Genomic DNA, 16644 nt, shown 5'->3' on the forward strand with positions numbered 1-16644 from the left:
AGGTACGACGGGGCAATAAGACATTTTTCTATCTTTACTGTTCTAGAAGTTACCAGTTGAAGAACACCTGGTTACTGATTCGACCTGGCTATCATATTACATTGTTAGTAATGATTCGATTTCAGGTGTGGTGTGGTGTATTTAATTATGGCAAAGCACACTAGGGCTATCTGCCTAAGGGGAGAGATGCCTTCGTGGAGGACTTTCTAAGGGAAACTGGCTCGTATACACGTTACACATGGGGAAAACCACGAAAACACTCATGCAGCCAGCCCGTTCGCGGGATTCGAACCTCGGACCGAACTACCAGTGTTCAGCGACTTTACCGCTCGGCCGCTGGTGGGCCTATTCGATTTCAGAAATCAAGTTCTAATTAATGATTTTCGAAACCGTTCGACGTGATTGTTTTTAACTCTATATCTTTTTATGCTTCTGCGTTTGTTACCTGTTATCACGTGTATATTTCTTTTGGTTATTATTTTGGTTGCAAAATAATATGGCTTCATACTTTTAATGAAAAGCTTGATAATTGCTAATTCTTCTTCCAGAGCGATAATTTTGTTTTTAATTAGTTGTGATGATACACCGGCTTAACTTTTGGCGATCATTATCAAAATGGAAAAACACCAGTCTGCAAATAACAATGTTTACTTAGTCCGTAAAGTGGCCTAAAAAATAAATTAGCTGCTTGTATGTTTCACACATGCACTTAGAAGCACCATACCATAATGTATTTGCGTCTGCTCATTTTCTGCATCGGAATTTCACAGTTGAACGAGATTGCTCATGACGGTATTACCAGAAACGAGATTGCTTATGACAAAACAGACGAAAATATAGAACGAAAAATAACGGAGTCAAACAGTGATACAGTGAAAACAAGAGAAGATGAGCAAGTAATTAAACAAGAAACAATTGTAAAAGTGAGGAAAATCTGTTTTTTACAGTCTGAGATTATAAAAGTTCATATGTCGCCTATTACTATTAACGGCATATTGGTTTGGTTAACAATGGAAGCAACACTGGCACGGCTGATGTCAACTTGAATACTCACACAGCCAACTCTATAATGGCCTTGAAGCCAAAAGTCACGTGATCGAGATGGTCGATGTGTTGTTGTGGTAGTGTATGGTTGTGAATCCGTGGTGGCGGATTTTTTAGATGTATATTTTGCTATTAAGTGATTTTAAATCACTTACGCTAAGGTAAATAATATTTTTATCTATACTTTGTTTTATACTTTTTTAATTTTTAGATTTATTTGGGAAAATTTGTAGCTGTTCTCAATCCTATTCAAGTAATTTCGTTTTAACATAACATCGAATACATTAGTTTGGACGTTTCGCATAGTGTTGTTTTGAATATTTGTTTGGAATAGTACACTAGGAATTCCTTATTTTGATTATTACTTTCTAATGGCATATTTGACATTCTGTCCCAATAAAATAAACTTTATCACCACAAACATTTCAGGCATTAATAACAACTATAGATGCATTCATTCAATTGATTCCATGTTTGTTTCAAAAGTATGAAGCTGAATACATATTGTTAGGAAAATTTCACACTGATGTTCCTGAATCACGTTTTGAAATGTATCGGCAAATGTCAGGTTCAGATTATTAAATAAATGACCTACAATTATTAGAAAATGAGAAGAAGCTTCGTTTTATAATTTCATCATCAAATATGAATGTCTCTTTTACCAGATTATGATAAGGATTCTATCTTTACTTTTGCGAATATTAATTGATCATTAAAATTTACTTATTAATGATTTTTTATAGAAAATGTTTTTTTCTGATATTTTAGCAGTGCTAGTTTATGTTTCAGGTTATGATGCCATGAAAAAATTAAGGGTGATAAAATGCAATATTTGCCAGGACTTGTTGCAAAGTACTCATCCAGTAGATACAGCAGATGATATTTTTGGTTTTCTTAAAGAATTAGATAAGGGGGAAATTAAAAATTTTCCATCTGAAGTTACTCTATTAAAATCTTCAATTGTATATTTCTTATTTGGTGAAATTCTTAAAAACATGGAAAACGCATTTCTTATGTCAGGAAAGCAAATGGATATTTTATATAAGTTATCTTGCATACGGTTAGTACACTATACAGTTACTTTAATTTAACAGATTCTTGCACTTGTGGAATGACTTTACAAACTCGGTTAGAAAATATGTTTGATAACTTGTAAAATAATGTTAAATAATTATACAAAATATAAAAATGACAAAATTAATATAAAATGTTAATATAAAAATGTTAAAAAATTTAATTAATTTCAGTTAATAACTCAATTGTTTATTTTGATTTATGCTTTGTTTCCGCATAGATTATGTATAATATGTAGCATGTATGTATATGGTACAGCTCCAAGTTTTATGAATTTAATTTTAATAGTGGTATAGGCCTGTAATTTGGGGAAATCACTTTAAAAAAAACCAAGCCTAATCACTTATCTCTTGGATGCTTTGGAAAAAGTTATTCAACATAAAATTGGAACTGGTACAAATAGATGGCTATCCTTTTTTATGAATGCAATTAGCATTTAGCTCTTTGAAATTATCTTGAAAGATTTATTTATAGTATAACGTGCATGTAATTTCATCTTTATATTCAAATTTTCCAGCATTTAAGGAATTTTAATTCATTTTCCTGTTTTGATAAAAATGAGATATGCAGATTTTATTAGTGAATGAAGAGAGATGACTATGGGTATTTGACTTTTAAAAATTTATATAGCTGATGCGATGGTAGCGGCATGGAGTTTTACAAAATAATTCTTCCCTTAATATTTATTTTACTAGTATGTAAATCTAAAATTTGCATCCATAAATCTATTGAATTCCCCCCTTATGTGGATTTTATATTATTTTGGCAATAAATTTGATTCAGATTACATAAATGAATTTCATTTTTATCAAAATTACATAAATAAAGTTCGCATGAGGTGATTCTCAATGATATTTTTAGTTACATAAACGAAGTACAAATTGTTTAAAAAATTATTGAAGATATGCATTTTTACCGCCTGTAAAAATATTGCACTATGAAAAATTTAATGTTAATCATACGACCTACTCACGTTTATTAATTTTACTTATATTTATTTTAATACAAACTACTATTTTCGATAAAGTTTAACTCCGGGATTATGGTAAAGAGAAAGAAATCGACTATTTCGATCACGTGACCTTCCGAAACTGATTTCGCTTCAAGGCCATGATACAGTCGGCTGTGGAATACTCATTGCTTCTCTCATGATGCTTCCTGTTAAGTCACTCGATATACGGAATTATTACGGTAGACCTTAGACTTAAGATAATCGCAGAACCAGAGGCTTACGAATGTTAAATCAAAGAAATACGGAGACTTTGCGAGCAGTGTTTTTGGATCGTGAGATTTTTCGCAAATTTGCTATTTTTGAAAAACTTATGCTACTAAAATCTGTCTATGCGATTTTGAGAATTCTCGGCTGCTTCAGAATTTCCTTGTGCTACTCTTGACTACTTATTTTTTTTTTTTTTTAATTTATCGGAAATACGCATATGTTAGTGTAATGTAACTTTCTAAATCAATTTTTATAAAAGTAATAATTTATTTAAGCCTAAATAAATGTTGACAATTAGCACTCCTACGATCGTAGCCCACGAGCGTATATACAGGGTGATCAAAAAGTCAGTATAAATTTGAAAACTTAATAAATCACGGAATAATGTAGATAGAGAGGTAAAAATTGACACACATACTTAGAATAACATGGGGTTTTATTAGAAAAGCAATAATCTGATCAGAAAAGCAATAATTAGCATAACAAATTAAGACAAAGCAAAGATGATGTTCTTTACAGGAAATGCTCAATATGTTCACCATCATTCCTCAACAATAGCTGTAGTCGAGGAATAATGTTGTGAACAGCACTGTAAAGCATGTCCGGAGTTATGGTGAGGCATTGGCGTCGGATGTTGTCTTTCAGCATCCCTAGACATGTCGGTCGATCACGATACACTTACGACTTCAGGTAACCCCAAAGCCAATAATCGCACGGACTGAGGTCTGGGGACCTAGGAGGCCAAGCATGACGAAAGTGGCTATTGAGCACACGATCATCACCAAACGACGCGCGCAAGAGATCTTTCACGCGTCTAGCAATATGGGGTGGAGCGCCATCCTGCATAAAAATCGTACGTTCCAGCAGGTGTTTATCAGCCAGGCTGGGGACGATGCGATTCTGCAACATATCGGCGTACCTCTCACCCGTCACGGTAGCAGTTACAAAACCAGAATCACGCATTTTCTCGAAGAAAAAAGGCCCGATAACAGTATTTTTTTTTTTTTTTTTGTTCTAATAAAACCCCATGTCATTCTAAGTATGTGTGTCAATTTTTACCTCTCTATCCACATTATTCCGTGATTTATTAAGTTTTCAAATTTATACTGACTTTTTGATCACCCGGTACTATCACTTCTAAACAGTAGTCGCTGCCGTTTTCATGTGTTTCATTGATTGCTTTGTATAATGTTTTGGCGATCTGTGAGAGGGATTCCAAAGTTTATCAGATTATAGCTACTTTATTCACTAAAATGAGCATTATGAATAATGTGAAAAGATTTAACATCACCTTATGGCGTCTTCTATGCTTAGGAAGCATACACTAACGAGCTCTAAAAAGACTGTAGAAAAATTATCTGCAAGTCTTATGATACAAACAAAAGTCAGAAGAAGGGTGTATACCCTCTTATTCAAACACAAAGATCTTCACAAACGGCGCCACTTTGGCTTACATAAGCCAACACTTCTGGCTTCACTCAGACAGTAATGCTGAACTAAAATTAAATTAAAGTAACGCTCAGGAAGGCTCTGGTTTGTAGCGGCTAATAACACTAATGGCTATTAGCACTCAACGCTACAGAAACAAATCTCTAATTAGTCACGGTAACAAAGTGGCCTCCAATAGGCAGAACAAGCACTAAAATCAACTTGCGAAACCATTGCTTAAATAGCACTTCTTTCTTCCTCAGTCTGAATAAATGCTCGCTATCTCATTTACATTCTGGCATGAAAAGCGTGGATGAAAAGAAGAACGACAGAAATGTTACTTAACTCAAATGAACTATTAGTCAGAAATATATAGATAAATCCTCACAACTTTTCAAATTGGTTGGCTTAAAATATCCATATATGAGCAAAGCAAGATTAGCCATTAAGCAAAATAAGCTTATGCTTTAGGGCCATCAAAAGGAGCACCACAAAAAAAGTCTTCAAAAACTCAGGAGAGGGGGAACCACAAAAATTTCCCTTTGCCGATTTTACAATGAAATATATGGTTCAAATAAACCAAGATCAAGAGGGAAGGAATGGGAATAAACAGGTTATGTTGGTAAACCCTTTTAAATGCTCAAGGCCTCTTAACAGTCTTAATCCGGCCCTGTGTTCCTGTGTATGAGAATTGGCTGGAGAGAATAAAAACAGATCAGACAAAAGCTTATTGTAAATAATGTAAAGACGAACTGAGGCACACAAAATTGATTTAATGAAGCACAGTACTTCTTTGAAGCATAAATAAAGTGTTGTTTGATAATGTATGGTTATGTTAGAGAGTGTTCACTCTGTTCTATAATATGTTTTATTTCAACCGCTACTTCATTAATATCAAAATTATTTTTTTTGAGTAATCTATTCATGCAGGTTCGTAATCTGGTTCCTAATCCGCTTTTCTTCGCGTATCCCTTAATACTACTTTGTAATTTAAGACTATCCCTAACTCTGCTTTCAGACGTTGTATTAGATTAACAGCTGAACAGAGTTACTTTGTAGAAAAACATAGCCACTTCAAAATTTCATTACTAGGATTGAATTTTTGCAGTAAACATATTATCGGAAATGAATTCATTCATGAAATTAGTTTTTATCTTATTACCAAATTAAAATTTATAAATATTTCGTATCAAATTTAATGAAACAGCATTTCTTTTTCTAATTCACATTACAGTTACTGTACAGGAAAACTCGGAAAAACTGTTTAAAGAAAATGAACAGCTGCAGTCATTGGCTAGTGGCTAGCTTAAGTCATTCTTCCTTCGCGTACCCCTTAATAAGACCTTATAATTAAAGACTACCCCTAACTAGTTCTTCAGAACCTATGACCCCCCCTTGTACCTCCTGAATTCACGCAGTCTATCTTATTATTGTATTGTTTTATTATTTTAATACCATAAAATTCATTAACTTTGATAAATTAGACAGAAATATATAATCAAACAAAAACCAATCATTACATTATTCATTTCAAAATAAATATATAACAACTCATAATTTAAAATTAAAACGTAACATTATTTATGTTAATTGATTTCTTTATCAGCTTTTATAAAAAGTGAACGAGAAACTGATTGAATTGAAGAATTTATTGACTAGTCTAGACCTAAAAAAATTTCCTAACATTCTTGAAATAGTGTTGTAAAACACTAAACTTATAACAAATAAATTAAAATGTAATTTCGTTCACACTAAACTTTAAGACTAAGATTTGATCTGTAAGAAAATACTAACAGTCGTTACACTAGAACACATAATCAATATATACTCCTGCTAAAAAAATAAGCAACAAAGGGAAAACACGAAATAAAACAAAAGCCATTTAATGGATATACGCGAAATTGATCCAAGAGGTTTCTGTGGCATTACTAGACCACATAAAAAGCAATAAAGCAAAGAGATAAAAAACGCATGCATTATGACCATCACATCGCGAAAGACTAAATGGTTTGGAAGAATGTGCAACGGAAACATCACACTAATAAATAATTTTAATAGCCTAATAGCTGAAGTGCATGTTTCACAACGGCGAGACAAGCGGGCAATAGTGTCGTTGATCTCTTGTGGCAGTTGCTCCCATTCCTGTAGTAATGCATGTCGGAGTTCATGAAGGGTGCCTGGCGGCACATTGCGACATGCTGCTATTCGTAGTCCCAATATGTCCTATATATGTTGTATGGGGGGTTCAGGTCCTGTGATTTAACGGGCTACGGCAGATGTGGAATTATTTCACTCTCTAGATAACTCCGAAACACTCCAGCTGTATGCGAGTGGGCGTTATCGTCCATAAATATTGCGTGGGTACCATTGCCACGATAAAAGGGAGTGCAGTTTCGTCGCGATGTATTGGACGCCTGCGACGGAACCACCGGGAAACACTTAAAGGTCGGCCAGCCCATTCTTTGCTATCTAAGCCCATACAAGTAAGCCTCCTTCGCTGTAATGGTCTCGTTCGACGATATCTGGAGCCCGATATCGTGTCCCTGGTTTTCGCCATATCGTTGCCCTTGCAGAGTCGTTCTGGATATTACACTGGTCATCAAAATTAAAGGGTAATGACAGAAATAAAAGATAACTGATACTTAATGAAAAATTATTAATAGACATTTTTTCAAAAGGGTTAGTTAACATAAACTACAACCTCTGACAGTTTATTATTCTCGAAATATTGAAATTAAAACTAAATTTATGGAAATTGGAAAATGATGGAAAAATTAATTCACCTCTTGAGGAAAACTTTTTTTCTTAATATGGTGTATGGTCACCTCGAGCAGATAAGCATACCTCACATCTTGAATTTATAGAATTTACCTAAGTGTTAATCAAGTCTTGTGGAATTACATGCCACTCTTCTAAAAATGCTCTTTTTAGCTATTGGAGAATCCGGGGAGGAAATTCCGCGCCGTAAGGCATCCTTTGCATGTTGAATCGGGTTCAAGTCGGGTGAATGAGGTGACCAATCGATTCAAGTGATATCTTCTATTTGCAAGTATTCTGACATCACATACGCTCGATGAGGCCGAACATTGTCATATATTAGCAAAAGTTGTGGATCAACAGCACCTCTGAGCAGTCAAACATGGGGTTCCAATACCTCGTCCACCTATCTCTGAGCAGTTACAAAGCCTTGAGAGATATCAGCTCGATGCTGCCACTTGCGACGATTCTTCCCCAGACAGTTAAACCGCGGTTCTAGAAACAGGATATATCACGGACAAGGGAAGAAGCAGTTGCGTTTTCCTTCCGCTGTCCAGGTCAAAATATGCCTAGAATCACTGTTCATACACTATCTGGAGTCGTCAGTAAACAATATTCGGCCCAGTAACTCTTGGCTGCATTGAACATGACGACGGCACCATAAATGGCCCCTCTGGAAGCTGGAGTGTGTGGAACACAAACCATTGATTTTCTCGCATACAGTCTAACCTCGTTAAACCTTCCTGCAGCAGTAGAACGGCTAATCCAAGTTACTGTGGTGACTTTGAAAGTCTAACTCAAAATCTTTTATAGTCGCTTCGAGGTTTCTTCTAGTCAACAACGGCAGAAAACGATCTTCTGATGCAGTTGTTGCTGTTGGTTGGCCTTTAACAGACTGTCTATCAACTGATCCAATACTTAAGAAGTGTCTCCAAACTCTTGATACCACACTTTAGGGATATTCAAATCTTGGGCGCCTTCCATTTGTGTTTTACCTCCCTCGATTTCACAAATTATTCGCCGCTTTTGGCCTTTACTTAAATGATGTCTTTAAGCCATAACTACTGAATACTGATTACTCTCAGAAACCACATTCACTTTAAACAACACAATAGATCGCAGTTCCAACATTTGGCTGTTGTGCGCTATAATTTCAATCACCGAATTTGCATATTTTCGACGTTAACGTATGCGTGGAAGTACAATTTCATGTTCATCTGAATTTAATTAACATAAATAATTACAGCATTGGGCACTAGTTGGAATGGAATGGAATGGAATATTCAGTAATGGCAAAGCACACGAGGGCTATCTGCCTAAAGGGAGGGATGCCTTTCGTGGAGGACTTTCTAAGGGAAACTGGCTCGTATACACGTTACACATAGGGAAAACCACGAAAACACCCATGCAGCCAGCCCGTTCGCGGGATTGGAACCTCGGACCGAACTACCAGTGTTCAGCGACTTTACCGCTCGGCCGCTGGTGGGCGCGGTTCAAAAGAGGATTGAACTGCTAGTGTTCAGCGACCTAATCTACTCAACCACTGGCCAGCTCAAATTACTTTATTACCACCCTGTATGTAGGTAAAGATGTATGTATTAAAATGTATGTATTTGGTTCAATATGGTCATTTTAAAGAAGTTGTAATTGCTGTGATGTACATAATTTATAGAACGATATTTAAACGAAGATTTAATTTAGATGGCATACCATATTAAGCTTTTAAAAGATATAATATTTTATTTTATACAAAATTTAGACTAAATTGCAACCTTTCAATGCGTTTATTAGAGAATCCTGTGCTCAGAGGGAAAATCACACTATGATCAAAATTTAGAAAAAAATATACTATTATGCAAAGTGATGTAAAATCTGTATCATGTAATGATATACTCTTATATGTAAATTCTTTGTCATACTTAAGTAGCAAATGACTGTCACATGATTAATAAACGATATGATTTGCTTTAATTGCTTTCTGTTTTATTTCAGGTGTCTGCAAAATGTGTTCTTGATTTAATAGATGAAAGCAGGAAATTTCATGTCACGTGTGCTTTTACAATCCTTATTGCTGGCTGTAAGTTATTTCAATGCAATTATTAATTTTTCATTATTATGTAGAATTGATTTTACAAAAATTTAGAAGAGTAACTGATGCAAATGAATCAACGGATTTTCAAAAGTATTTCACATACAGTAATAAATGATAGATAGAAAGAACGGGAAATCAGAACGGTGTTTATATATTTTTTCAACTGAAGGCAAAGAAGTAAATGCTATCCTGTATTGGGGGGGGGGTCAGAAATACATGTCTGTTTTGTATATACGTAATCTTTGCAAAATTGATCTCCTTAAATTTAATAATGCCAAAACATGAATCTTTACGTTATTTAAAATATTTCTGTAATTGCAAGTACATGTCTACGACCAACGGTTACAGAAATAAGGAGCGGATAAGGGCTTCTGTAGGCACTTTGTATATTATTCATACATTCAATATGCAATACAAATAAACTATATGTTCGCAATTTTATACTGATTAAAAGTAACTATTTCAAATTATAATGCATTAACTCTTGCGACAATATTAAATTATAGCTTTATATATTCTGAAAAATAAATATGTATAATGGCTTACAAATTTGAAATGAAAAGCACTAAAAATATCTTTTCTGTTAAGCCGCAAATAATATAATAATCCATGACAGATCTTAATTTATGTTTATAATCCTAGGTAGATTGTAACATTAATGCAAACCGAGCATAATTTTCCTGTTGAATCCCTGTGAATTTTCTAAAACTATCCAAACATATTTCAATCACTGGTTGGAATTCTTTTAGAAACAATCGTATATTTACAGCATTTTAAAACCGATTATATTTCTACAGTGTGTAGAATTTAAAAATAAATACGTATAATTTTACAGTAACAGTTTATACAGTACAAAATTAATCAACAATTAAACAATTTATACAATATACATAATATATGGTGTCCGCCGAAAACATAGCAGACGAAAACTTCGCGGAGAAGAAAACGCAAGGAGAAAACGTCGTGATACAAAACATTGTGGGAGAAAACATGGCAAAGAGAAAACATCGCAGTTCTAAAATATCGTGGTACAAAATATCGTGGTCGAAAATAAAGCGGTTCAAAAAGTTCGCAGTTTAAAAACATCGTCGTCAAAAATATCACCGTAAAAATTAAATTACCTACAAATCATCGCATGACGATAACATTGCACACATGCGTTTTCAGGTTTTGAAAGATGTAAATGCATGTTCGTATAAAGATTATAGAGCTCAAGGAGTAAAGAGGGATTCTTTTACTTTTATATTTCATATATTTGAACGAACTAATAAATTTTTGCTGAAAAAATAAGAAGGAAACTTAAGCATTTAAAAACTTAAAATGAGTAAAAAATTAATGCAACTTAAAAAGCTTAATAGAATTTTAAATTTATATAGTTAATTAACAAAGATCATTAAATTAAGCTTTGTTTATAAAGTTTAACTGACAATTTTTCATGAAATATACAGTCTAAAAAAAAGAAAGATAAATAACTGCATAAGGTTACCTCTATAAAAATTGCTTAATTAATGATCAAATTATTTTCTTTCACATTTGCTAATCTGATATTGTTTTAATGAAAATTATATATTGTTTTGTTTTCGTTTATTATTAAAGTGTCGTTAACATTTTCATGTATAGCACGCAATCAATTTTTTGGATGTCAATTCGTTAGTTATGAAGAAATTCAGTTACATGATTATGTCACTATGCGATTTGAAAAAAACCATGTATGCGATGTTATCGTCATGCGATGATTTGTGCGTACTTTATTTTTTACCACGATATTTTTGACAACGATGTTTTTAAACTTCGAAGTTTTTGAACCGTTTTATTTTTGACCCCGATATTTTGTACCACGATGTTTTACAATTGCGATGTTTTGTACCAGAACGTTTTCTCCTTGCGTTGTTTTTTCCACGACGTTTTCGTCCGCGATGTTTTTGCCGCATTGTTTTCGGCTGTAACCATAATATGTATATATAATTTATACAGTATGCATAACAGTATTTATATTTTTTAAAATATAATTAAAATTTTAAAATTAACGAGTTAACAGCATAACATAAGAATGACTTTAAAGTTAACGAGATTTAATAATGCTACATATTTTATCTTCATTTTTACCTCATGTCTTCAGTTAACTCAGTAGGCTTCAATGTCTAAAATTTCTCGACTATGATAAAAGTTTACCCCTAATTTGTATTCGCAGCAATGAACAATTTTGCCGTTTCTGGCCTAACTGAATTCCAATTTTTTTTTTTTTTTTTTTTTTTTTTTTTTTTTAATCTTAAGTCAATAGTTCATCGCATTCATTTGTATCTTTTTCTTACCGTTTCAGTGTTATTTGAAACTATATTTTTTAAAATTTCTTTAGTAAAATTTAGGAGCAGTTTCTTTTAAATATGTTTTTATATATATATAGAATCAGGGAATTAAACTATATTTTTCAATATGTTCTTTTTTGTCAAAATCAGTTACATTACAATTAAGCAGATCAGTTTGCCTTCTACAAAGTATTCAAAATTTTGAATCTTCTTTTTTATTGCTTTGAAACTAAAAAATTCATAAAAGGCAGTTATATCTACCTTATACATTAAATTCCAGTCGACAAAGAATGAAACAAACTAATGTATCGATTCGTTTAAACTGTGTAGCAATATGCGTTTTCTTCAGAAATGACCTTAAGGGATGTGTAGTTCGCGCGCGTATAGTACATAGTTTCTGCGCAAATAGTAATATAGTATTATTTATAGTTCCCGCGCAAATTAAACATGGATCCAAGAAGAGAAACTTCAAATCATGCGTCTCGTTCATTTGCAAATTTCGTTCATTGCCAAAAAAGATTAACGACTAATAATTAGGTACATTTCAATTTCATCCTCGCTTAGTCTCGCGATGCTATTCCAATGGTATCCAATGGGTGCATTGTGCTGTAAAAACTGTCAACAATTGCATCGCCGTCTATGCTTAGTTAGTCGACTTCGGAAAACTTGTTTTGGGCCAGTAGGAATAGTGATTATTGATGGGAGACAGAGTAAAGAATTACGTATGTCCGGAGTATAATATTTTCTATGGAAGTTTAATCTGTGTAGCTCGTCATAACAAATGGGAATTAACTTCAATGTGCTACTTCCAATATTTTAATATTGAAAGTAGCACATTGAAACATGCATGCACTACTCTGAAACCTCATCTCTTCTGAGAATAAATTAATGTTATTCATTCTTCTTTTAAGTTAGGTTGATAGTTTATGACATAACACTCTTTTTTTATATTCATTAGTGTATTCCAGAGTTGAAAGATAAAATCATAATTTGTTTTTGAAAATGAATTTCTAAATTCTCGCAGCTAATTGGCACCCCATGTATTTGTTCATCTGAGACAAGTGCCTTATTTGCCTCACTTTTGTCCAGGCTCTTCAGGAAACTAAGTTCTTCTCTCACATTATAAATAAAATATGTGTTACCTCTTGGTAACCGCCGAACATCCAAGGGGTAGTCAAATTCGGCTTATATGTTTTGTAGCATGGCTACCTAGGTCTAATGGTGTGTGATTTTTACTTTAGAGGTAATTTAACAATTGTGTTTTCGCACTTATTATGTCTGCTATTAGCAATGTTAATACTCAGGGTGATGCTTCGTTGCTGCTGTGATGACCATTGACAACGTAATGCTGCCAAAGGTACGCGACGCATTCGACTACCGCTCGGATCTGTGTCGTGTGACCAAAGGACCATATCTAGAACATTTGCAATAATATGACGAACCTTTTGTGAGTTTCCGGCCCTTGTGAGTTTTGTGAATTTCCGATTTTTATTTAGCAATTGTCAAGCAGTATTTTAAATAATACTTTTGTGGAAAGAGTACGCATTTCGTTACTTTCACCAGAATGTCCAGGAAAATGATCGCTATGTTCAAGAAGTAATTGTGTAAGCGGCTATCATGGTCAATGTCAGAACTCTTCTTCATATCTTTGACGAAAGTTTAGTGGCATTACACCGAACTTCTCCCGGGATCTGTCCGTCTTTTCTGTGATGCAATTGATCCTGACTTTCTGTTAATACATGTCAATGCCCACCCGCATAGAACATCTGAAGTGAGCTACAGATTAGCTGAGAATCGCATGACATGGCCTGCATATGCCCCGGACTTACATCCCATAAAACATGCGGGGGCACGGAATATACATACTTCTTGAAGACAGAACCGTCCTCGATCTCAAAATTGCCCAGAGGTACGATTGGGGTAAAATCTACGAAGCTTTTCTTCTGTTTTATTTTGTGCAGAACGAGCATTTTGCTTAACTGTTGAAAATAGCTGTAAGGAGGATCTCTCTCTTTTTTTTTTTTTTTTTTTTTTTTGCTTAGCTTGTTTTGCCATGAGGCGATATCTGTACCATTTTTCATATTATCAGTACTTCAGGGCCTCTATTAAATACCATATTCTCTCTTGTATAAGCCGCACTTTTTTTTTTTTTTTGACAAAAAAGCAGATGAATCTCAAGGGTACGGCTTATACACGCGAGTGACTAGAAATATGTACATACGAACATGTGGCAACACAACAGCGTGTTAAATGCGTATTAAATACACTCAGTTGTTAGATGAATGTTTAGAATTTTACTAGTTGTGGTTGCAGATCTTAGTGACATGCTGTGGAATACCTGTACTAGCGATAATGATACTGGTAGTGTAGGCAAGTACTCTGGTACCACTCGTGACAATGAATAAAAGGCGCTAAACACAGAAACATGTTTGACCAATAATAAAAATTTTGTCTCAGTGTGTGGTAAGTACTGTTTTCCGTTTAACTGTTTCCACACGTCAAAACAAAACAAAAAAAAAAAAAAAAAAAAAAACGTACTCTAGCTGGTAGATCCGCGGCTTATTCTCGAAAAAGAATTTTCCTTAATTAGAGGTAAAAATTAAGGGTGCTGCATATATGTGAGTGCAGCTCATACACGACAGAATACGGTAAGCGCCAGGTGTCACTTCTTTGAAGGATGTCTATGATTAGTTGACAAATTACTCAGTCCTTTAGCAATGGTTAAGTAGTGTATGGTATATGTAATCCTTTTGAAAATAAGGTATTTTGAAATAATTCGTTTATAGTAACTCTGTAAATGGTGTGTTTATATCTAAAATAAGTGTATTTTTTGTTCTAATTCCGAAGACGCTTAGTTTCATTTTAATAATATATGAAGCGTAATAGATGTAATAATATTGAAATCCAATGTTTCGTTTTTACTGTAAACAAAACGTAGCACGTATAATAATGTAACATTTATAATACATTTCGAGGCTGTGCTATTAAAACTTTATTTAGTGAGACGTAATTTCGCGTTTTATGTGAATAGTATACGCTCATTTTCAAATTTTATAACTTTATCTTCTGTTCTAGGTTTCCATTCAGTTGCTCACATCATTAACGCTGTGAACTTTTCTGCTCATTATAACTCTGTTTATAAAGATGTAAATGTGGCAAACTTTAAAGGAGAAGTAAATAAGCTTCTTATTTTATTTCTGTTTTACATTATTAATATACAGTAAAGTATTGTGTTAAGCCCGTTTAATTTCCTTTTCCCCAAATATCTACTGGAGTTTTATACTTAATGCTGTGCACATGAATTCAGTAAAAACAAACATACCTCAGAATAGATCTAACGCTTAAATTCAGAATGAAATGAGAATTTATATATATATATATATATAGTATATATTGCACTGAAACTGCAGTCTGTTCTCTCAGTTATCCAAATTTTACTGGATTATTTACGTTTCAAGTCATTACCTTTAACTTGTTTCTGTGAATCAGTATATTCTGTTTAATCTGTTTCTGCTCTATAAATAAAGTTATGAAAGCTTGTGGTAAAATGGTTCAGCTGAATCTTCTGAATTCATTATCTTTTGCAGTGCTAATATATGCACTGGAAATCTGATTATACAAATTGATAGTAATTTTAGCACGTATTGAGAGGACAGTTATTATTTTATTATATATGTGTAGACATGTATTAGACATACGTTACAAGTGCATTGATATGTTATCATGCGTATGTGCATGTGAATATTTGATTCTGATTAACAGAGACATCGCTTTATTGAGACAGTCTTTTAGAAAATCTTAAGATCAGTATATAAAAGTGACTTGTATTTGTCGCTTTTGTTTAGCAATGCGTGCCGCTTAAATGAGAATTTTACAGTACTGAGAAAATGTACTTTGAAGTCATCAGAGCTTAAAAAAATTTTAATTTTGTAAAATAAATACAAGCGTTAAAATTGCATGTTTTATGAAGATTAAAATATTACTTCTCGAAGTTAATCTTCTTAAAAATGTTTACTTGACATAAAAAATTTATTTCAAAGGTTATTGAAATATACTAAGCTATTACAAAAATTATTTACGGAAAAAAAAAACAATGAATAACAGTAGTTTATTTGCTCCTCGATACTAAAAAGCCCAAACCACGGAAATGAGCAAAGATTTCTAAATATTTTCGATTAATGATATATTTTATTCAAAATCCGTGTTTTGCACTAACACGTTTGAGAATTATTGACAGCTGTTTTTAGCAGTGCTCTGAATATGATTGCTAACATACACCCATTAATAAACCTGCATTTGCATCAAGATACAATGGTATACTTAATATATATCAACAAACAAAAATTATATTTTTATTAAATGCACAAGTCGGTTCCTTTCTTTAGATAACTCCCTTTCCTTTGTAGAAAATGAGGATTTATAGAGTTAAAAAAATTTCTTTCATTTTTCAAATTTTCAGCTTCGTTCGATACAGTAAATCACACGTATCATGTAAAAATTTAAAATACTAACGGAATCCTTTTACTTGGTAGAACAGGGTTCGAACGCCTTAGGAAAGGCTGGTTGTACAAGAGGTTTCGGGGATATAACGTGTAATAGTAATAAGAACCAGCTTCCTTATTATACCTTAGGAAATGGATGTCTCTAAGAAGGCTTTCATTGCCTTAGGTAGATAACCTTCAAGTGCTTTCTTCTCAGTAACATCCAATCTGATTTATGATAGA

At 33.3% G+C, this 16644-nt stretch overlaps 1 protein-coding gene across 25 annotated transcripts in view; it reads left to right on the top strand.

The window, feature by feature from the left end:
• LOC118203271 (NADPH oxidase 4-like) overlaps positions 1–16644 on the top strand; it is a 365714-nt gene that overhangs the window by 77108 nt on the left and 271962 nt on the right. For all 25 annotated transcript variants that reach the window (XR_015038575.1, XR_015038569.1, XR_015038570.1 and 22 more), the window contains 2 exons: positions 9515–9599; positions 14996–15093. Coding sequence is in view for 16 of the 25 variants with exons in the window: in XM_085807835.1 (XP_085663961.1) it covers positions 9515–9599; positions 14996–15093 (183 nt within the window). In the remaining 9 variants the exon portion in view is untranslated. The remainder of the gene's footprint in view (positions 1–9514; positions 9600–14995; positions 15094–16644) is intronic.

The sequence above is a fragment of the Stegodyphus dumicola genome, chromosome X1, assembly GCF_044657685.1.
Source record: "Stegodyphus dumicola isolate Sdum_Otavi_A_Nest chromosome X1, ASM4465768v1".
Classification (NCBI taxonomy): Eukaryota; Metazoa; Arthropoda; class Arachnida; order Araneae; family Eresidae; genus Stegodyphus; species Stegodyphus dumicola.